Source organism: Drosophila navojoa, chromosome 5, assembly GCF_054131105.1.
Source record: "Drosophila navojoa isolate 15081-1374.11 chromosome 5, UAZ_NAV_1.0, whole genome shotgun sequence".
NCBI classification, from domain to species: domain Eukaryota; kingdom Metazoa; phylum Arthropoda; class Insecta; order Diptera; family Drosophilidae; genus Drosophila; species Drosophila navojoa.
In genome coordinates this window covers 2,414,786-2,437,932 of record NC_142893.1, presented here as the reverse complement: position 1 = coordinate 2,437,932, position 23,147 = coordinate 2,414,786, and the positions used below count along the sequence as shown (strand labels likewise).

The 23,147-nt window shown below is 40.8% G+C and overlaps 2 protein-coding genes across 3 annotated transcripts in view; one reads left to right on the top strand and one right to left on the bottom strand.

Moving 5' to 3' along the window:
• Positions 1 to 23,147, top strand: part of Oatp58Dc (Organic anion transporting polypeptide 58Dc) — a 110,081-nt gene that overhangs the window by 15,458 nt on the left and 71,476 nt on the right. The window lies entirely within an intron of this gene.
• The window catches only part of dve (SATB1_N and homeodomain domain-containing protein dve), a 96,143-nt gene that overhangs the window by 3,217 nt on the left and 69,779 nt on the right, over positions 1 to 23,147 (bottom strand). Inside the window, exons 1-3 of one of the 2 annotated variants that reach the window (XM_018104264.3) lie at positions 18,959 to 19,031; positions 2,818 to 3,027; positions 2,511 to 2,740 (exon numbers count right to left, since the gene is read on the bottom strand). In XM_018104264.3, coding sequence (XP_017959753.1) covers positions 2,511 to 2,740; positions 2,818 to 3,027; positions 18,959 to 18,971 — 453 coding nt within the window. In that variant the 5' untranslated portion in view covers positions 18,972 to 19,031. Of the gene's footprint in view, positions 1 to 2,510; positions 2,741 to 2,817; positions 3,028 to 18,958; positions 19,032 to 23,147 lie in introns of those variants that run through there. The other variant, XM_018104262.3, reaches the window with a different exon arrangement.

Here is a 23,147-nt window from a genome sequence, read left to right as displayed (position 1 = left end):
AGAAGCGTGACTGTACTTGTGATGTGAGTGTGTGAATTGAAGGGAAATCCGTGGAAATATCTGGGATTTCCTATGGATTTCTGAACTAGCATAGTTATAGATCTAAAGGCATTCGTCGATAGAAACAAATGGAGACTAAGTATTAGAGGCGTGACTGTACTTGTGAGGATTGTGTGCGAATTGAAGGGAAATCTATTGGAATATAAAAGAATTCCGATGGAAATTTGGATTAATCTTAGATGTATGGAATCATCAACTAAGTATTAGAGGCGTGACTGTACCTGTAATGTTTTGTATGTGAATTGAGGGGAAATAGATTAGAATATCTAGGGATTCCTAGTATAGTTCAAGATCTATTGACAAATAATGACATCGATAAAAGACGTCACTATACTTTGTTTACTACAATCTGAATTGAAAATAATTCTATCGAAATATCTCGAAATTCCCATAGATTTATGGCCTAGCGTAGTACGAAATCTATAGACGCGTGAATAGGACTTCCTGACACAGAATCAGATGACAGCTAAGCATTATAGACGACGTGTTTGCACTTTGGGCACTTCTGTGTAAGCTGCAAGGGAAACGCTTGAAAATATTACGAAATATCTAGGAATTGCTATAGATTTATGGCCTAGCATAGCTGCAGATCTATATCACATGCTATGTCTGCATTGACACATCGATGGGACTTTCTTTGCGACGGCACGTTCGAGTCAACTGTCTGGCAACTGTCATAAAAAATCACAGTTTGCTAAGCCAGAGGCCAAGTTGGTTTGGTTTGGGGTTTTCGTTTGGTTAAGGCCCTCAAGTGGACGGGATTTACTTAGCCATAAATGTTGGCGGTGTGCGACTAACTGAACGCTAAATGCTGATACCACAAAAACTAATACTAACTGACAGAGATAGAGATAGAGATAAAGATGGAGGGGGAGGGGGAGGGGGAGGTGAGGGAGGCGACAATTGGCGGGAGCTAGGGCGCGATAAATAGATAGTTCCTATGCGGCCGATAGGGAGCGACAACAGCTTATGCGATTTAAATTGAATTTAATGTTCAGAAATAGAAATGAATTCGTAAGTTCTTCGTTTTCCGGGCTAGCAATCAGGCACATATATCTATCTATCTATATACCTACACATATACAAATGTATGTATGTATGTATGTATATCTGATAGGGTCTAGTTGGAGTTGGGTTTCTGTTATGCCGTATTAATGGCTCATAGATACCTCTGTCTCGACTCTACGTGCGCTTCCATATAATAGATAATGTCTGCTTGCTATCAGCTAAGGAGGCGCCCCAAATCACTTAAGCTGCACGCAGCATGGGGGAGCGTGGAGCGGGTTGTCTTGGTGTTATAGACCACTAATTGTAAATAAAAGAAGAAGCAGCAGCAGCGGAATGTGGGCTGGGGGGAGGGAGTGAAACAATTATTAAATTGATTTTCATATCGTTTCACAATGCGCGAAGAAGCGAAGAAGCCACGGGACAAACACACGCTATCATAGTATCTGTGTGCGACTGTGTGTGTGTGTGTGTGTGTGTGTGTGTGTGTGTGATGGGAATTATAGGAATATATATGCTTATCATGTGATTAGAGCCAAGCGCTTTGCTAATATTAATCAGGGCCAATAAAATCAGTCGCAATATCAATTGAAGGGTATTTCGGTCGTGATTTCCGATAGTGTTATGTATGTATATATATATGTACATATATATAAGTCTGTGATTTATGACTGACTGTCAACAAGTTGGGGGATTTAGATGTGGGTCATGCGCTGCCCGCTGCAAACCATCTAAGACTATGATCCAACAGTTGCAACTAAGTCCTGGGGCCTAAACAATGAGCTCAACCTATCGAAGATATAATAGAAATGTATAAGTGTGCATATCTCTCTCTCTCTGTCTGTGTGAGTGTGTGTGTGTGTGTGTGTGTAGTTGTAAATTGTTTTGCGATAAGCGCAAAGCTGATTAAAAATGAAAACTATTGCAGCAAAGGATTTGTTAAGTGAACCAAAATAAATGAACTCGGCTTAACAAAACATTTCTTTGTAGTCATTATTTTCGAGCAAAATTTTGATATGCAGACATCAATACATATATATGTATAGTTAGACAGACAGACATGTGCTATGACTCGCTGAAGGCAGTCAAGAAAGGGCGCAAAACTTTTGTTGCCAAGGAATCACATGTATGTGTGTGTGTGCATGTGTGTGTGTGCGTGTGTATTTATGCCTCAATTCACGCAAATTAGCGGTTTGAGTTTTTGGCTGTGAAGTTTTTACTTTAAGCTGCGGCTTATGCTACGCCTAGGTAAGGTAAAAAAACTCTCTCTCTCTCTCTCTCTCGCTCTCTCTTTCCCTCCCTCTCGCATAATGTGTAAGACTAGATAAACCGCTTAGGCATCATTATAGAACTTTTGTCAACTCAAGCTAGCAGAGTTCAAAGCGAATGTCTAATTAGCTATAATATTACATTGAGAGAGAATCACTAGTCTATGCGTCACTCACCTCGTCCAGGGGGCAGCCGGTGGAGCGGAGCAGGGCGTGTGACTGGAGTACAAGCAGCTTCAAGAGCTTGTCCTTGATCTCGCCAAAGGGCGAGGTCTTCGGCCGCAAGATGACAATGCGCAGCGTTATAACGGAGGTCAGTTCGCCCACTATGTCGCTAACCGGCACAGCCGGATTATCAGAGATCTTTTCCAGGGGTATGGGCTTCCAGTGCTTAATGATGAGAGAGCCTGCCCAAGGAGCGAAAGAGAAAAGGAGAGAGAGATTATTATTGTTGTCTGGGTTATCTTTCTTCCTGCCGACTCACCTCGGGCTGTGTTGGCCACCTCCTGCGAGTAGCCGAGACGCTGCAGCGCTGTCTGCACTATTTCGCTCCAGGGCGTGGCCGCCGCAATGATCACATAGCTGTCCGTCTCAATGTTTGGCCGGCGCTTCCACGGCTGACGCGTGTCGATGGTGAGCGAGGCGTGCAGCGAGTGCACGGACTCAACCACGCAGTGCAATGGAAGCGATTTCGCTGAAAGAAGCAGAGAGACAGAGAGAGAGAGAGAGAAAAGTTAGAGAGACTGTCAACATATTATAGAGACAAGTCAGTTGTCAGATATTAACATATTTAATCTGTTGCTGAAAGAATATATTAATTATGAAATATATTTCTTATCAATCGTGGAAACTTATTAACCATAAACCAAACTCGTATCATAAGTTTATTAAAGGAAATTGAGTTAAGATTTCAATAATTATTTTATTATCAGTTAAGTTCTGTAGATAGAAATAGACATTGAATTGAGAAATTCCAATTGAATGCGCTGAACCAATTCAGTCAATTGAACTGAAAATGGTTGAATACTCCAGTTCAATTTGATGAACTAGCTCATTCATTGAATGGTTAGCTATAGAAATAAACTTGAGTAGTTCATATATATAATGTGAAACTATAATAATAATTAATAAAGTTCAAAATTTAACCAAAGTTTCAGTTCAATGTAGTGAACTAGTTAATTGATTGTTCACAAGTTCATAAAAGATTATAAATGCGAGTGGAATACATTAGCGGAACATATGAAGAACAAGTTTATTGTTCCTGATGGACTTTAAAACCCCATAAATATTCATCACGCAGTTCCAATTCATTTTGTGTAATACCCTACAATCGTACTTCGATTCCGGCAGCTGAACTGTATTAAAGTAAGCTTAGCTTGTGCCTGTATTAACTAATAAGTAAACATACACATACATTCCATTGATTTCTGGTAGGAAATATATAAATAAACCGAATCGTACTCCCCCCACTACTAGCAACTACTCAGATCTTTATTTACAAACCGCCAGCCAGGGTATTTTGTAGTCCATCAGCTGCTATTTCACTTCTAATTACAGCCCTGTGGAGCAACTCGCACCGCTCAACTGTTGCAGCTAATCGGTTTAGTAATGCGTTGCGAACGCTTCAACTGGCGCCAAGTGCAAATCGCTCAAAATTAAAATCAGCAATTAAAACATATTTTATATATGTATATATGTGTATATAGTATATACACTGCCACGCCCCCAGTGCCGCCCACAAGTACTTAAATAAATGATTGCATGCTGCGGTTAGCCATAAAATGGTTTTAGCCGCTTACCCACTATCAAGCAGGATTATGAATATGAATATGAATATGAATATTCACATATACATGCATTTATATATATATGTGTGTGTGTGTGTATCGTAATTATTTATGAATAATGCGGTTAGCAGCACTTGGACTCTATAGAGCAATATTTGAGTTGGCCATTTGATTGGCTTTGGCTTGAGAGAATTTTTCGGGTTGCCATCAGTCAAATATTTGGCCTAAGCCCTTTTGGTCTAAATAGTTTTGGGCAACAACTATTTCGCCGCGACCAATTATGAAGAGCTTAAAAATAATTTACCAAAAATGTTTGCCAATAGCAAATGCAAATGCAAATACGCGCCCCACGCCCCACGCCCCATGCCCCATGCCGCATGCCCAATCCAAAGCTGGAAAATGCATGCGAGGCATGCAGAGCTGCGTTGGGTCCGTTTGAGTTGGGCATAGATGCTGTAGGGTTCTGGCTCTGGCTCTGGCTCCGGCTCTGGACATCGACTGCAAATAGGCTTAACGCCCTCTGCTGCTACCTCTGCCGCTGCCACTCCCACTGCTGCTGCTGCTGCTGCTGCCATAATGGTATTATTAATTATTCCAATTATAAAAATTGTAAGCAGCGCAGATTGTTGGCCGATTGGCATTTGGGCAGGTTTTAAAACAGCCAAAAGAACGCGTCGACCGAAAGTTTTACTGCCACAATTATGAGCGATTTTCACTATAAAATAAATATATATACATATATGTATGTATATGTGTGTATGGATGTAGGTCTGTGCGTCTGCAAATCTTTTAATTGCCATAAAATCCTCATTGGGCATTAAAAATAAATATATCAATTGTACGAGCATATTCGCAAAAATCAACCATGATATATATATATATTTAATTTTAAATATATATATAAAATACATACATATATATGTGAAATATTTAAAAAAAAACTGACAAGAAAGATGAACTATCTGTGACAAGTGGAAATCTATATGCTCTAGACTTGAGGCAATAATTCTATAATGATATATAGTCAAAAATTTAACTTGGACTAAACATTATTTTTTTTTTATATATAAAACTTATCCTTCATCAGCTGCTTTTAATAAGAATATAAGACATAATATTTTATACTATATAATACTATTACTATTTTACTCTTATACTAAAATTTTGGTTTAAAAAATTTCCTAAGTTATGTTCATTTCTATGCATGAACGAAATTCGGTTTGTTGTTTATGCTTCGAGGTTTGTTTATATGGAAACAGGAAGACAGTGCTTGATGTCAAAGTCTTTTCAAATAGATAAGGAATATATACATATACATATACATATGTATATATAGGCTCTAAGACAACTCTATCTATGCCCCAGGCATAATTCATAACAAAATTAAAATGCCGCTATGAGCTCTACAACAAATTCCAGCACAAGTTAAAGGCATATAAATATGCCAGATAAGTAAAGCTATATCAGCGCACGGATCTATGAAATGCCTACATATATGTATACTATATAATCTTTAATATATATACACACATGTATGCATCATATGTGTGTATATAATCATAATATATCACATTAAAATATCAGCTATGAAATTAAATCATAAAATTATTCTGTTTTAATTCGTGTAAAACTCTATAAAATAAAGAGCGAAAGGCGCTTGACGCGCATGAGGCATACGTAATGACATATATGTACACACATACATGCATATTTGTGTGCATATGTATATGCTTAACCCATGTTCGACCCTAGGTAATATGCGCAATTACGATTTTCGATTTTCACATAGAGAACAGCCAAACTGTGGGCGTGACTCGAGGGCGGCTGGCCAGTTTTTGGCTTTGGTATTTACTGTGCATTGTGCGTGGGACAGCAGCGGCAGCAGCAGCAGCAGCTGCTTCTCCATCGAGGTGGCAGCGAGGTGCGCTTGTGGCGGCTATTAGCTCGGCCACGAACAATGCAGCGAAAATGCGTCGACTGCAACCGAATAATAAACTCATTAAATCCATTATCCTGCCCCATGATTTGGGGGCTAACACAAAAGCCGATTTTACGCTCCTGTGTGTGTGTGTGTGCGAGTGTGTGTGTATGCTAATTGTTGCGTAGCTCAGTTTTAAAATGTTGCTGGCCCAGGCCTTTTGATAGCACTCGAAAAATGCCTGCCTTTACCTATGTGCGGGTGGCGGTGGGCTATTTGAAGTGTGGGCGTGGCATGGCACGGCTGTCTGCTGGCATAATGCAGGCAGCGCTTAAGTAGCCCCGAGCGACTGCCGCTTATCCTTATTAGCATTATCAGTGGCCAAAAAAATAATCGAGACACGCAGCCAGCAGCAAATTGAATTAAAAACGTTTCAGGCATTAAATCTCAGCCAAGGCAGTCAGACAGCGGCAGTCAGAGGCAGACACAGCACCGCACCGCCCCGCCACGCCCATTCAGTGGCCAAAAGCCACGCAGCAGTTGCCCTAAGCTGACAAACGATTTGTAATGAACTCCACTTGCATAGGCTTAGACGCTGTCGTCGCTTTCCCCCCTCCATCCGCCTCTCGCCTTGCAGACTTTTCCATTTTCTCTTACTGTTTTTTTGCCCTGTGTCGCAGCTTAAGATTTATTAACCTGCGTCGATGGCGCTGCCGAGCGCACAACAAAAAAATAATAATGATAATAATAATAATAATGAAGTTGCCAATTGGCTGGGATTCGACTTGCGACACAAACACCATTCATTGTGTTGCATTTTGTATACCCTGTAAGTGTGTGTGTGTCTGTGTGTGTGTGTGTGTGTGTGTCTCTGTGTCTGTCTGTGTGTGATTATGCAAACATTTAAGAATTTAAGGCCTAGTTACGCAAAGAGATCAAAGTGAAAATAGATTGCGTTAAATGTAGCGAAGGTAAGTCAAGCTGTTGCTATGCTAATCAAATACAGGGTATGTGAGCGGTAAGTAGCGACATTCTAACGGATAGATAACTAGATAACAATATTCCCCCATATTTACAACTGCTTTAAGTTAAATCTACAAAATCTCAGCACTTTCTCATTTACAGGGTATGTTAAGTCGCCCAAAGTAAATGTTTTATGAGAAATAAGACCCATATGAATTGTGACTGTCAGTTTTACACGAAATTTTTTGTATATTATTGGGAAAGGCAAAGTTTTCATATTTGCAGGGTATCTTCTAGTCAAGTAGAGCGACTTTTACTTGGCAAATAGTATGAGATATTTATAAAACTGTTAACAGAGTAAATTGAATAAGATTTTAAGGTGCCTAGAATACTTTACTATGCTTACAGGGTATGTAGTAGTTGTGCTTCTGAAATGTAGTAGGTCAAAATATATATCTAGCTCAAGCTTTGCACCAAAACTGTGTCTCGCAATCAAATAGTACAGCTCTGGTATCATTCAACATACACTCAATGCATTTTCAAGGGTATTTAACAGTCGTATCTATTGCTTGACTGCAGCAATTGTTGCACACGTTGGTCTCTTTGCTGCTTGATTACCCTATACTGCGTTTGGCTTATCGCAATCTGAATTGAGAGTTCAAATAAATGGGATATTTTGAGTGCTTCGGTTTCGAGCTTCGCTTGTTTGTGACGTCAGCTAAGCTCTCCAGCCCAGCCACCCCTAGTGCTGGCCTTTGAGGCTGATTACGCAACAGCCAGAGGCGGCCAATTAGCAGGGGTGAGAGCTAAACACACACACACACACACACACGCCCAACCCCCGCTCAACCCCCTTTTCTGTGTAAGATTTTAATCTTTGAAAAGTTTTGCGTAGCATTGACGTGAACCGAAATTGTTTTGAAATTTTATTGTAATATGACTGAGAGTGTGCATGAGTGTGTGCGTGTGTCTGTGTGTGTGTGCGCGCTTTTGGCTTTCTTCTAAGAAATTGACCAATTGACTGACCACAAGCAGCGGCCAGAACCAACAATAATTATGAATCGCCTACGCACAACATCAAAACGACTTAATCCCCAACTAAGGAAGACACAGACACACACACACACACACACACAGACATGCACACATGGACAGCAGACAAGGAAAGCAATTTGAATGACTGCCGGGCAAGGATTATACAAGTTTACGAAAATATCTTTGTGGAGCAACAAATATTTGTAGTTCAGCTGGTTTTTTGTGTGTCTCTTGACCCGAGAGCAAGTCCTGCCGGCACTGCGTGTGTGTGCGTGTATCCCTTTCGGGTCGCTACGAATAAATTGTGTATTGTTTATTTATAAGAGAATGTTCATAATTTACTTATTAAAATGATTTGAGTGATTTGGGTATGAAAATTAAAATTGTACGGAGCCAAAGTTTTAATAACCGTAAAGGATATTTGCCTAATGTGCGAAAGGACATTGGCCAAGCAGCTGCTGACGTTGGCTGGGGCAAGTGGAGGAAAGCGGGGCATGGGGGATGCGGCAAAGGTCCGTTGGCTTAAGCCAAGTGAACTGTTTGAATTTGCTTATCAGTGGTTGACCAGTGGAAATGTCTTAGTGCGCAGAGCAGCACGAAAAATCTTAAGGATTTTAAAGGACTTAAGTGTCAGGCAGGCATGTTTGTTTACGTGTGTGTGTGTGTGCGAGTGTGTGTGTGTGAAAGTAAGAGTGACCGGAAATTAAGCAATAGTCTTAAGGAAATTGCCACAAAGTTTTTTGGTTGCCACGAAGCAGGCAATTTGATGTCCTTTACTCACACTACAACAACTGCACGTCTTAAGTTTACATAAGTGTGCCAGTGTGTGTGTGTGTGTGTGTGTGTGCTTATGTGTATGTGCATGCATTTTTATTTACACTTCAACTTAAGTCCTACTTAATTGCAAACTCTTTTCAGTAGAATTTTTAATGCATGCATTTTAATTTATAATGCCGAGCCAGCCATTGAGGCTACTTAAGAACTTTACACACACACACGCATACACACACACACACACAGTAGCATGCCTTACGCATGACTGCCTACTTCTCACACCTTGGACGTTGCATATCCTTGTCTAAGCCCTGCCACTTGTCCTGTCTTCGCACTTCTCTCATCAACGTCTTGCCTCACGTTGCAACAGCAACAAAAGCAAACTCAACTAACTGTTGTTGCCGTTCAAACCGGCAAAATCAGCCAACAAAGCGGCGAAGAACGCTTCAAAATATTACGAGAAACTTGGCATTCAAATTCAGATGCTCTATGAGCTCAAAGGACAAGGAAAATACTAGAAATACCAGATATATTTATATAGTAGAGAGTCCAAATGATTTTATTATGAGCATAAGAGTTATAATACTTCAAAAAAAAAATTTATAAAACTATAGATTAAGAATATGAAACGATTTATAAAATAATAGAATAGACAAGAAAGAATAAACGCATTTAATATATAAAGAAAATATTTGCGAAGCCTTAAAAGAATAAATAATACCTAAATAATTCTTTATAATCTTCACAAAAATTTCTTCAATATTGAAAAGCTAAAATATGGCTTAAGTTCTAGTCGAATATTTTTTTTTGTACTTTTCGAACTTTTAAATATTAAATATTTCTCTATATATTATATACCAACAATTTGTTAATGCGCAGTTAATTTTTAAGAAATTTATAAATACATTGTCCAATTTATGCTTGAAACAACTTAAAAGGATTGTTGTTAATGAATATTAATTATGATATAAATATTCAAATTCCATCTAATACATATATAATAATAGGAATATTATATGAATAAAGATACGAATATACAACATGTAAAAAATTCTAATCATCTACTCCACAAAAATAATTTAAGCTTTAATCATAAATTCCCAAGCATCTACAAAGTCCAACAGCCTTCAGTTGTAGTGTAAAGACATGAAGATTTGAAGTTGTTGTTGCATATTAAAAACTTAACAAAGACTTTGATGTGATCTAAAAGAAGTTGAAGGAGAATAAAAAAGTAAGGGAAAACTTCTTCTCGTTAAGCAAAAAGTGCGTGAACTCGGCTTGAACTGCAGCGAAGATGGCGTAGATGGCTTAAGGGTTTCAGTTAACTATCGATTATGGCAATGGATCGAAATGTAGCTTAGGTAGGTATATATATACACACACACTCACATATATACTAATCTATTTATTTAGAACATCTATTTTGTTGTTTTGCATTTTGGTATTCTCGAATGGGGAAAACATGTTGAAAACTTTTAAGCGGCTTATAATTAATGCCGCCAACCCGAGCATTTTCTTTCTCTTAACGCTTTACGCTTTCGCGAGCTGCAGTCTTAGCCCTAGACCTGCCCGCACCCCACCCGCCACACCCACGGCTATGACAAGGTGCGCTTAGATGGCATTTTTCTGTGTCAGTAACAAATACATAACCGGAAATCAAGGAATCATTCAGTAAATAGAAGAAGGCAACCCAAGGCAAGACCAGGCAAGGCAAGACGACGACCGAACATCTTCGTTAGTCGAAAATAATCCTAATGAAATAAGCATGGCCCGTAGCGGTAATTTATTTAAACCCCATTCTAGTCTCAGCCCGACCAAATTGCCCTCTGCTGCTACTGGGCAAAGGCATTTAAATTGTCTCAACTTTTGTTTTGTTGCGTAATAAATTCATTTTTTGTCCTTTACAGCATGTAAAACTATGCATATGTGACCTCACTACCCCTGCCCCGCACTTGCCCTCGCACTCGATCTATTCTCTGTGCTCTGTCTTGGATTTAATCCCTTTGTTGGCAACAATCTATATATATATATATATATATATATATATATATATATATATATATATATATATACAAATATATATAGGGAAAACTTGCAGATATGTTGATTTGGGCAGCCAGGTGGCAGGAGGCGGTGGATGATGTTGGCGAGGCCAGAAAAACTAAACCAGCCCGAGAGTCCTCTGAATGGATTTTCTTAAGTGGTTCTAAGCTTTGTCTGTGAAGCAAACCAGAAAACATGCTTATACATGCGGCCAAGTGGCTGCCCGACTGACTGACTGACTGGCAGTTCGAGTTCAAGTGCAGGCAGCTGAACGAGTTCTGACTCCGACTCCGACTCCGACTCCGACTCCAGTTCCGAGTCCAGCTCCGGCTCTAGTGGCATTAGCAGCTGCTTAAGGCACTGCAGCACTTCATTAGTTCCAAGTTCGAAGACAAGCAGCAGCAGCAAGGACATCCGCAGCAAGAGCAGCAAGACAATGGACAACTGCGCACGATAATTGAATGCAAGCAAAGCCTGGGCTACGTAACGCTCGCACAACCCCCTGTTGGAAATCACCCAGAAAGAAAGCAGCCCGCTCGGAAAAAGGGGCAGCCGGTGCAGCATGAGTGGGCAGGGCCAACAAAATCACAAGAAGTTGCCAAATCCTTACAAAAGGATTATGATGTGTATTTTTGGTCAAAGCACGTTGATGAGTGCCAAACGACTTTGTTGAGTGTTGAGATTTCTATCTACCTCTCTCTCTCTCTCTCTCTCTCTCTCTCTCTCTGTACATATATATGTATATATGTTTATGTGCTTATGGTAATGGAAATGGAAATGTAATCTGTGCTTGGAACTAATTCGAATGCCTTTATAAAAGCGTGCAATGGAGTCCATTGATTAATTGATGACATTTAAGTATCGCATTTCGACAGCCAGCTGCATAGCTGAACTAGTGATAGATGAGAGCCACTTAGACCATGCTAGCTAAGACTACGAGATATCCATGTATAATAGAAGAGGCCAAATGTAAAAGAAACAAACTTCCTTGCTCTAAGTCTATACTATATGTTCTTCTATCATCTGTCTTATCTCTTCATCTATCCCATTTCCTTGTTCTATTTACTATTTACTCTCTTCTCTTTTCCATCTTCTATCTACTATCTGTTCTGTTCTGTCCCATCTCCTGCATTTTCCTTCCTATTTTTCCTTTCTTCCCCCTTCTCTCTTTTAGATTTGCTATTTATTGACTTTAGACGTATAATCAGTTTAAGGATATTACGCTAATCGCACACAGATCTGATATATAAGCAAACATACCTATGCAAAGTCCCTTTCAAGTGCTCAAGACAAACATTGGAAAATGTCAATGAATGCAAATAAGCCGAAAATGTAGAAAAAGGATTAAAATTATGAACGCAGGATAAGGCAAACAGACAGACCGAAATGCAGCAGGCTGTCTCTATATATGCAGTCATGTGTGATCACAAAAACACACAAGCACACACACTCGCAGTTAGCCACACAAAAGAAATGCCGGTCACAAAAAGGATTTCGAATCTCTCAAATATTATCAAGTGGAGAACAAGCCGTCGCAGTCGTTGCTATTGGCATTTCTCTTTTGGTCCTGCCGCAGCACTGAGTGGGATTTAAATGTCGATAATGTTGGCAAACACAAGGACAATAATCGAAGGACTATGCCGTGGCGAGTCAAATGTTTGCGCAAAATGTCAAAAAATCGACTGCGACGTGCAGCTCAACCAGAAATAAGCGCACCAACACACAAAAATGTCATTGACTACCCCCCGAGCAGCCAATAGGAGTTAACAATACACATGCACTCACACACACACACACACACGCACTCACACATATGCTGCCAGCCACAAATGTCAAGTTACATTATCACACTTGCATACGCTTTTCAATTGGCAACGCGACGCATCGAGTGCTATTTGCCAGCTGCTCAAATCGATCAGAGCTTTTTTTTTTAAAGGACATCTTCTCGAGGACGAGCCATTGTTAGAGGTGGCTCAGCTAATGCACTGAGAGAAATTGTCGCATGACAGTTGATAGGAAGAACTCTTTCTCTAAGGGATATATGCTCCGAGTCTGTCCATGGCTTTTCCACTGAGAGAAAATATGGGTAAGACTGATTGGGCAAGCTCGTGAGACGAGATGAGAGTAGTAGTACTTCAAAGACTTGAAAAAAGCATACATATATCTATCTAGACTGATATTTCTTTTAAGGTATTGCCTTATCTACTAATCAGAGAAATTTCAGAGTATAAATAACAAACGAATTCAACTTGGAGTGAATATAATAAATTAAATCAAATATATCAATATCTAAAGTAAATGTTACTTAAAAAAAATCGAAATTCAAAGAAATTTCAATTTCAATTACTATAAAAAAAGATTACATAATTTTCAGAATTTTTATTTCGAAATACTTCTGCTATTTCAAGAGTCTATAAAGATATTTCTACTACTTTCCTCTTAAGCAACAGCAAAATGTCTGGAACTTAAAATTTCCGACGGCTTTTGCGTTGTATTTGGAGCTGTTCATAAATTATGTTTTGATTTAAGGCAAGACAAAGCTAAACCTTGAAGCTTGATCGGCTTATTCAAGGAAATGTCTGCTTAATATTATAAACAAATTAAAAATCAATTTTTGCCGTTGCCGTTGCTGTGGATTGTCTTTGGCAGCAGAAAGCAGGCCAGAAGCAACAGTCGGCAGTTGCAGTCGGCGTCGCCGTTCGCAGTCGCACAGGGAATCGTCGCCGGCGTCAGCGTCGGCGTCAGCGTCAGCGTCATCGCAGTTGCCACACATGGCGGCAACCTTAATCACTTTAGTTATCAATATTACTTATTTACGTTGCTCCTACTTAACGCTTAAGACGCTTTGCCTTTTATGCAGTCTGCCTCGGCGAGCGTATGTGTCAAAGTGAGTTATGTACCTATATATAGGTACATATACATACATACCTATATAGGTATGCATATATCTGTGCATATGCAGATAAAAGTTGTGCCCTGCTCTAGCATTACATTTGCTTTTAAATCTTCCTGCTTAAAGCCAAACAAAGTCTTTGAGGAGCGAACGGCAGCGCAACACGCGATTGATTCAATTAAGCAGAGACAGAGCAAAACAAAGGCATACATAGTATATGCCTATATGCCACACAGACATACATATTCTATATATACTTTAAAAGTGTGTAACTGAACACGCATACGCCTAGTTGGTTATGAGCGACTGTCGGCTGCATTGATTAATATAATCCGCTTGAAGACGCTCCCTTCCATGCTCTTAAGTTACAGACTTGCCCTCCCTAGAGACTATATGCTGTTGAGGCGGAGGCGTGGCACCGCTCACCTGCCTCTCCGTCCCCCCACACGCATACAGTTTTAAGTACAAGTTAATGGTGCTTATGCATATTACCCACAAGCCAGCGTACCCATTGCCATATCGAGGCCATTAATACTCAACCGAATGATTTTTTTTTCTCTTTCTTCTTCTTCTTTTTTTTATACAATATTTTAAATGCTCGTTTGGCGCTGGATTTTGATGAGAGTATATTTCGATTGGCATTGGGTAATGGATAATATTTACATATATAGATATATAAATTAATATATTTATCATTGGATTCTTGGTAAAAACAATCTACTGAAGATGTAGACAATACTAAGCAATCGAAACTTGTGATTGATAAATATGTATGAAGATATACCAAGTAATACTTATATGAAAGTGAAAAACGGCTAAAAGTATATTATAGCTAGAAATTGAATAGATCAAACGAGTTTCAATATATACATGTATAATAAAAAGTTATAAAGTTCGATTGAAAACTTTGCTGTTCTGTTAATTCTCATTCATACAACTTTTTAGGCTACCCTCGTATATTGTTATGACTATAAACTTAACAGAAATCTTGAGCGAGTATTGTGCAGTCAGTTTGTTGTTGTTGGCTACTTTTTTCTTTTAAACAATATTTTTCTCTGCCGCTGCTGCTGTTGCTTCTTATGATTTGTGCCTTGTGCTTGTTGTTGTTGTTGTTGTTGTTGCTGTTAAGTATTTCACTGTATTTTAAATCGATCCAATGGCAAAGCGTCTTTGTGCCGTGCGCTGCGAGAGTGCGCTCTCAGCTTAATCCGCTGCCAATGAACTGCGAATGCTGCCGCCGTCGCCGCCGCTGCTTCTGCTGTTGTTGCAGAGGTCGCCAGATGAGCGGCTTTGGCTGCTTTTGAATCGAAGCTGAGAAGGGGGCGGGGACGAAGGCTGTGGGCCGTGCATGAGTCAGTTGAGCCGCGGCTGGGTTTATTAGTGCCGCAGCTCCTGCGGGCCCCCAGCGACAAGCGTCGTCGACTCAACTCTGAGCAGAAGGATGCGGCTGTGCATGTGGATGTCGTTGTGGATGTGGATGTCATTGTGGATGCCGCTGGCGTGTTGGTGTCAGTGTCGCATTTGCCGTATTCGCATTGGTATTTGGGTATTTGGGCTTTGTCTGGTGGGGATGAAATTTGATCCTCTGCGTGGCATCAACAGCAGCAGCAGCAGCAGCAGCGACAGCGACAGCGGCATCGGCAGCGTATTTGCATTAAGCGTAACCTTTTGCTGCTGCCACAATAACAACAACAACAACAACAACTACAGCAAGTAGAAAAGCAACCACAAAAGCGTAAAAGGGTGCGCTGGCAGCGCTGCCGCCGATACGCCGACTGCCAAGGAGCTTAATTTGAGGAGGGGATTTACGCTGTGGCATTATAATTCTTTCTTTCATTCCTTGCCCCGCGCACTCTTCATTTTTTTTACTTTTTATTATTATTATGCCTTGGCATCTTATTCTTTGCGTTTTTTTTCTTCTTCTTCTTCTGTGGGGATTAAGCAAATTTCTGTAGAGATTTGCCAGTTAAGGCGCAGTGCAGTGTCTTGCATTGATTAGTTGTTGCTGCGCGGATTAGTTGCATCGGGTTACGCAGCGCGAGCAGAGCGCACACAAGCACACACAATCGCGCACACACACACACACAACGACACTCACACTCCAATAGCTGACAGCCTAAGTCCAAACAGTAACAAAAACTAAAGCTCGCTAAAGATGCATATGCCTGTCCCGCTCTCACTGCTCCTCTACCCCACCCAGTCCAACGATTGCCTCTCTGCAGCTCGCTCTCGCTCTCGCTCACTCCTTTGCTCTTTGCCCTGCTCTTCAAATCTTAAACATTTATCCGCGCGTATTATGTGGCCAACTCTGGCTAATTGCCAGGCCGCATTAAGCGTGGCCACACTCACACTCACACTCGCACACTCACTTACACACACACACGTGTAGCTTTATTCATTTATAACATTTGTTTGTGTTGTTTTTTTCCTTTTTTTTCGATTCGCTTTGGGGCTTTAGTTGGTAGCTGGCTTTAGTGTGTGTGAATTGAGTGTTGTTTATGTGAGTGTTGTTTTTGTTGTTGCTACTCTTTGTCACTGGCATCAACATCAACACCATCTGCGGTATTCAATTTAAGGGGATTAACTGCTAATTTTTTGCGATTTCACTCAATGCCAGCAGACTTTTTATCTATATGGCGTTTTCATATGGCTATATGTACATGAACATGTACATGTACATGTGTATGTGTGCGTGCTCCAACCGCCTGTGGAGTCAACAATGCAGCATGTCCTTGCACATGGAGTCATTTGCCGGCGAAAGCCACGCAACGAGCTTAAAAGGGCAATTGGCATTAAATAGGGAAATACTCCAAAAAGTAAAATAAAGAGGGAAATTTTAAAATCGGCTTCCGCCAGCTTTATAGCACGATGGGGAAATTCTTGTTTTTCGAGCGAAATGTTATAGTTGAAGAGGAGTGTCGATGCCATCACTGCTTAATTATGTGAAATATTTTATGTTTACATAAGTCAATTTACAGTTTTGTTGTTATCGGTAAGCAGCAATAATATTTATCGACTTTTCTGTACTAATTGATAACAACAATTGTGAAATGCCCAATTTATCGGGCTTATGATAAAATATATCAATATTGAAAATAATTACAAAGAATAAAATATTTAATCTATAGACCAACATTACCCCACCCCGAAAATTAGATAAGCGAACATAAATTGCTTAAAAAAAAAAAATAAGATATTTAATAAACTATAATATTTATCGAAATTATAATTTTTAGTCTCTTGAATATGTTAACAGATAAGACATTTACAGATAAGAATTTACAGACAATTACAGAATCTTATAGGCAGCCATTGCTGCATGAAGCGTAAAAGAAAGAGAGTGATGTGCTAGCAAATACCCTCTACATGTCAAACTATGTGTTACTTTTAGAAGACTGATCTTATGGTAAACATCATATATAAAGTACACTAATTTATGAGAACGTTATAATATTCTTTATATTAGCTTCCGTACTTGAGCAGCTTCAATAGATGCAAACGTTATAAACTACTTATATATCAGATATTTGACATCTGTTAAGTTCATATGTACATATATTCAGGGAACGCTTGTTATCTTTACAATCGAATCTCTATTATTCTAAGAGCTTTAGCTTACAGCCATTAGACCGTGATTTGAAGTACATAATCTCATTTCCCGTTGCCTGAAACATTGGCCTGCGTATAGATTAATCTTAGACAAATCCATTGGGTACTGTAAATTGAGGGTTGTTTCAAGATGTACAGCCCTTAGTAGAGTAGATAGTCTGCTTAGGATGATAAATTCACTAAAAAATCAATTCTTACTTATTTAACTCACAGAGGCTTGATGCCACCCTCGTCCTTAAATGCTAGTATCAGAAACGATCTATAAATATTTATTAGAATAGCTTTAGCTGATCGTCGCATTTTGAATCGCTCACCAATTGAAATCAGTTCAGACTCTATTATTAGCTGCGCAATAAGTGGGCATACGGTTAACTAAGTAACTGTGAAACGCTGTTGCTTGAATCCTAATTGCTCGCACACACACACACACACACACACGCAAAGAGAACGTGAGAGCGTGAGCGAGAGAGCGTGAGTGTGCTAGCTAAGCAACGCTAGTTGCTATTCCCATCTCAACAATTTCTGCTGGTCCCTTGCCATCAGCTGCTTTCACTTATCATTTTAGCCTTTATTTTATTTTCACAGCCTTATTCCTGTTGAGCGTTACGTGTGTTTCACGTTGTTGTTGTTGTTGTTGTTGTTCTTGCGGCTTAGCATGTGCCTGTGTGTGTCTGTGTGTGTGTGTCTTTGGTTAGGCGCTAGGATGAGCGCACTTGCCGCTGTCTTGAGTGCAAAAGCGCGACGGCTCTGTTGTTGTTATTGTTATGCATTGTTGTGTTTGTATTTGTTGTTGTGCCATCTCTCTGCTGCCAGCTTAATGTTTGTGTCTGTGTGTGTCTGTACGTGTGTGTGTGAGTGTGTAAGCTCCACTGGGATGCCAAACAGTAGCACAAAACAAAATCTAGTGAACTTCATAGGGATTAGCCTGCACGAAAGCAACAGATTTAAAAGCTTTTGCTCTGCTTTTTAAGTTCATTTGTGCGCGTTTGTCTGTCTGTGTGTGAGCTCTGCTCTGCCTGTGTGTATATGTATGTGTGCTTGTGAGGTATTGTTGCTACTGCTATCCCTGCTGCCGCCTGCCTTTGTTGACAAATGCGACTTGACAGTGGTGTGGCAAATCTCGTCTGGCGACACAAACCAAATCTCCTCTCTATATGTGTGAGTGTGTGTGTGTGTATGAGTGTGTGTATTGCACATGCCGGCTCCACATGGTCTTGGTTTTGCACTTGGTCTTTGGGTTCACTTAACACTTGGCATAGGTCACTTTTATATCGCACTTAATAACTTGCAGTCACATTCATTCACTATCGACGCACTGGATTCCATATATGTATGTGTGTATGTAAATATATTTATGAATATCCATATATGGGCACTCGCATTGGTATTTATATTTCAGCTACAGCTGCCTTTTAGACATGCGCGCACGCCTAATCCTCCATGCACCCAGAACGTAATCCAATTGCACACCAACGCACAAAATAACAACAGCAACAAGAACAACAACAACAACATGAAGCAGAACCGGCGCGAAGTAAAAATACGACACGAAAATAAATTCAAAATAAAGAGAATGAGTGAGAGAGCAAAGTGTAAGACGAACCTTCTTCCAGCATGTTTGGCACGATACTAAAAAGCAGTGCGGAGCGCACAGCACGTTTTGGCGCCCCATGCGATGCAAACACGCACACAAAACACAGAGCAAGAGAGCGAGAGAGCAAGCGGCAAGCGAGCGTAAGAGCGCAAACACACACACACAGATGCACGCGCGCACAGACACAATGGCAGCCACAGATATCAACATGTGGCCCGGCTCTCTGCCATTACATTCGCTGCTCGCACACACAGACACGCTCGCTCGTTCGCTCTCGCTCTCACTGGCTCAGTGCTGCTCGTTGAGCCTGGGCCGCATTACGCTTATCAAAGTATATCTCAGGGATTATACGAAATGAATGGAATTAAGGATTAATTTCCAAGGGATGTCATTTCGTTTTCGGATAATTCTCTCTGTGTGCGTGTGTGTGCATGTATATGTGTGTGTGTGTATTGCGAACAGCTTACGCTATAATGGATTCAGGTTCGCACTGATGCCACAGTCGCCCCTTCCGCATTTGCCATGGGTTTTTTCTTGGTTTATAAAAAATACACCCGAGTTTATAATGCCAAAGCGGGTTATAAGACATAGGCGGCGAATTGTATAAATATATATGTACGTGCTTTATATGAGCGTATAATAAAAGAGGTGTGCATTGATTAGAACCTTGTCTGATATTGGATAAGGCGCGTATGAATATTTCGAGAATTTTACAACTAGATAAAACTCACGATAATATAAGATAAGTGCTGTTATGTAATTACTAACAAAAAATGTATGAGTTGCTTACAAAATTGTGAAATATTCAATCAGCTATTAGTTAGCTTTGACTACAATCTTAGTTTCTGAAGATCTTAGAAAATATATATAAAAAATATATAAAATATATATATACACATCCGATATAAATTATCTCTTGTAGAAGGGCATTACAAATTCAGTATAAATTTAGCCAACAGCCTACAATACAATTGATTTACGCCTAACTGTGACCTTATTATAGACATTGCTCTCACACAGGCTGAGAGCCGACGTCTGACGTCCGCCCCCCCCTGTTGATGCTTAATGGGCTGCCAAACGACGCCACTGCTCATTATAATACCAAGCGATCCATAAAACGAAGAGTTAAATCCGAAATAATAATCCCGCACGAAATTAAATCCCTCGCCCACACGCGCAAAACCCCAAACCCCGAAATGCTGAACGCCGCAGCATCTACGGCCTCCAATGCCCCCGCTCGCCTTCTCCCTCTCTCTCTGCCTCTCCCTCTCTCCTTCGCTCTCTCTTTCTGTTTGCCTGGAAAAAAGTTAATCCCCACAGCAGCATCAGCAACAGCAGTCGACAGCGTTGGCGTTGGCGTCGCCGTCGACGTCGACGTCATTTTATCCGCCAACTTCAACTGTGGGGCTGTCACTGCTGCGCTGTGTGTGGTGCGGCCTCAGCTCCCCTTTGACCCCCGCCTCTGCATCGACTCAGCTTGTTTTTGGGCCTCTCACTGCAGTTGGCTGCGACGCTGGCTGCGCTGCTGGTTTAAGGATTAACACAGACGCAAACATTGCCAGCACGCACACACACAGACACGCACACATACACACACACACATGCACAACTAAAGCACGCAATGGGCAAGAGCACAAAATCGTTGGGATTAATGCGGGATCTACTTTATTGCGAAAATATGCTCGACCAGCGCGAGTCTCCCCTTCCTCCATCTCTCCTATCTCTCTCCTCTCACTCTCTCTTTGCTTCGTTCTCTGCGGCACGTCCTGTCCAGTCATGGCAAATAATTTGGCTGGCGTTGGCGTTGGCATGGATTGTAGCGACTTAAACGAATTGGGATTACGTTGCGTATGATTCATATAAAGGCTAAAACAACAACAACAAGCCAAATGGCTTTAAACAACAACAACAGCAACAACAACATGTGGCATGTGGCATGTGGCATGTGCGTTTCCATTTATGCATGCTGCATTGGTTGGCTGCTTGTTTGCCGCGAGGGGGTTAGCCGGGATTGGGATTGGGGTTGGGGCTGGGATTGGGTTGGGTTGCAGGCATTCGAACGGATTACAGCAAGCAGAGCCAAAAGCCTCAGCCCAACCCTCGCTTTTTGTGCACAAATTGAAAATGACCAAGGCAAGGTTTGGCAGGGTTGGGCCTGGGGCTAGCTAGGGCAGCTTTTGGCCCAATATGCTGGAAGCTGCCCTGGGATAATCCTTGAGGCGATCAATAAAGCGCTGCCAGCCTGACTGATGGCCAGACACACACACACACACACACAATGTGGCAGATAGAGAGGCAGACAGACAGGCAGACGGAGAGCGAGAGACAGTTAGACAGGCAGTTGGACAGCTTTGTGGTGCGGGTGATGGAATTGGCATTGGGATTAGCAGTCCAGACTCAGAGCGAGAGAGGCATGCACCTGGCACACACACACACACACACACACACACACACGCACACGCACTCACACTCATACATGGCATTACTTTAGCTGGCAGCTTAATCCCAACTGCTTCGCCTCTGCAGTTTGAAAGCAAACAGGGCGACGGCAAAACAAAAGCTTAACTGCGAAAGGAGTCGACGTCGTCGTCGTCGTCGTCGAGCAACGAAACTTCTCTTCATTTGTGCCTGATGGGATTAGAGCTAAAGCCAGATAAAGGGATAAAGGATTTCAAATTCGAAATGCGTGCCCGGTCGGCGCATCGGCAAAAAGTTTTTTGGCCGCCGTTGTTGTTGGCCGACAACTTTTGGCGCCAAATTCGCATGCAAAGCAGGCAGCGCACAGACAGACGCTACCCTTTTAATAGAGAGCGAGAGAGAGAGAGAGAGAGAGAGAGAGGACAGAAGAGTCAGAGTTAGTTACTTGGTCTGAGGTCCAGGTCGTGGATAAGTCGAAAACTTGATGCTTACAGCTAATGTCCTTTGGTTTTGTGGTGCCGATTTTGCGGCAGGGGGTTGGTGGTGTGGTGGTGTGGTGGTGTGATGGTGGTGGTGCTGTTGCTGCTGGTGGTGGTTGCGTTTGCTGTTGTTATTGTTGTTGTTATACTTCGTTTAGCTTTTGCTGATGCTCCTCAAGTTGATTATGATGATGATGCCGATGATGATGATTGTTGTGTTTAAGGGACTTAAAGCCGTCCATGCAAATAGGGATTAAAGGATCAAGGGAATGTGGCCTACACGATTATCAATAGAATAAAGGCAATGTACCGCAATGTTGTTCTCGGACAAAGGGGCTTTTAAGGGGCTTTAATTGGATGATTGCATTCCGTACCTGTACCTAATTTATATGCGGAAAGTTAGTTGAACAATTAAAAATTTCCAAAAGCTGATTCCACAATACTGATAAAAGAATGTACCTAAAAAAAATACTTAGCAAGATTTATATGCATATATACACTATAGCATTGAATAGAGGGATGTACCTAATATACCTTACCATTTAATAATGAAATATATTTATTGAATTGCAAGCTAGTTATTGTACGTAATTCTAATTTTGGTATATCTGACTTTATTTGAATATCTATGAGTAATATTTGCCTTACGCATAGCTCCAAAATTAACGGTTTCGCAAATCCATTAAGCTCACACATTATCTTGCTGATAGATAATTTGTGGCCATAAAATATGGGTAATTTTTGAAGAATGTGAATCACGATTGCCCTCAAAAAATACATTAATCTATTGTCCACACAAAAAAATCTTATCTAATTGCCACGAAATGTTACTCAATGAAAAGATATACGAAAAACGATCAGGGAATAACCAAACAGTTGTCAATTTTGTTAAATGGAAAGAGCTTAGTTGGGAAGATATAACACTGAAAGATATGTATATAGATGTACATATGTGTAGGTAAGCACATACTAAGTGCAGACCCGCACACACACACACACAAATATCTACACGGCCATACACTTAACCTGGCTAGAATCCTGGTCGGCCTTTTGGCCCTAAGCCTAAACTTTGAGCAGCAGCAGCTCCTAATTACAACTATATGCCAAAACATGCTTAAGAAACCCTAAATGTAATTCCACTTGTGTATTAATACAACACACACACACATACAGAGAGAGAGAGACACACACACACACAGACGCCCACACATATGCACACAAGTAGCTAGCTAAAGTTATCGTAAGTGATTTATCATTGTTATTGTTGTTGCTTTTGTTGTTGTCCTGCTTGTTGTTATACT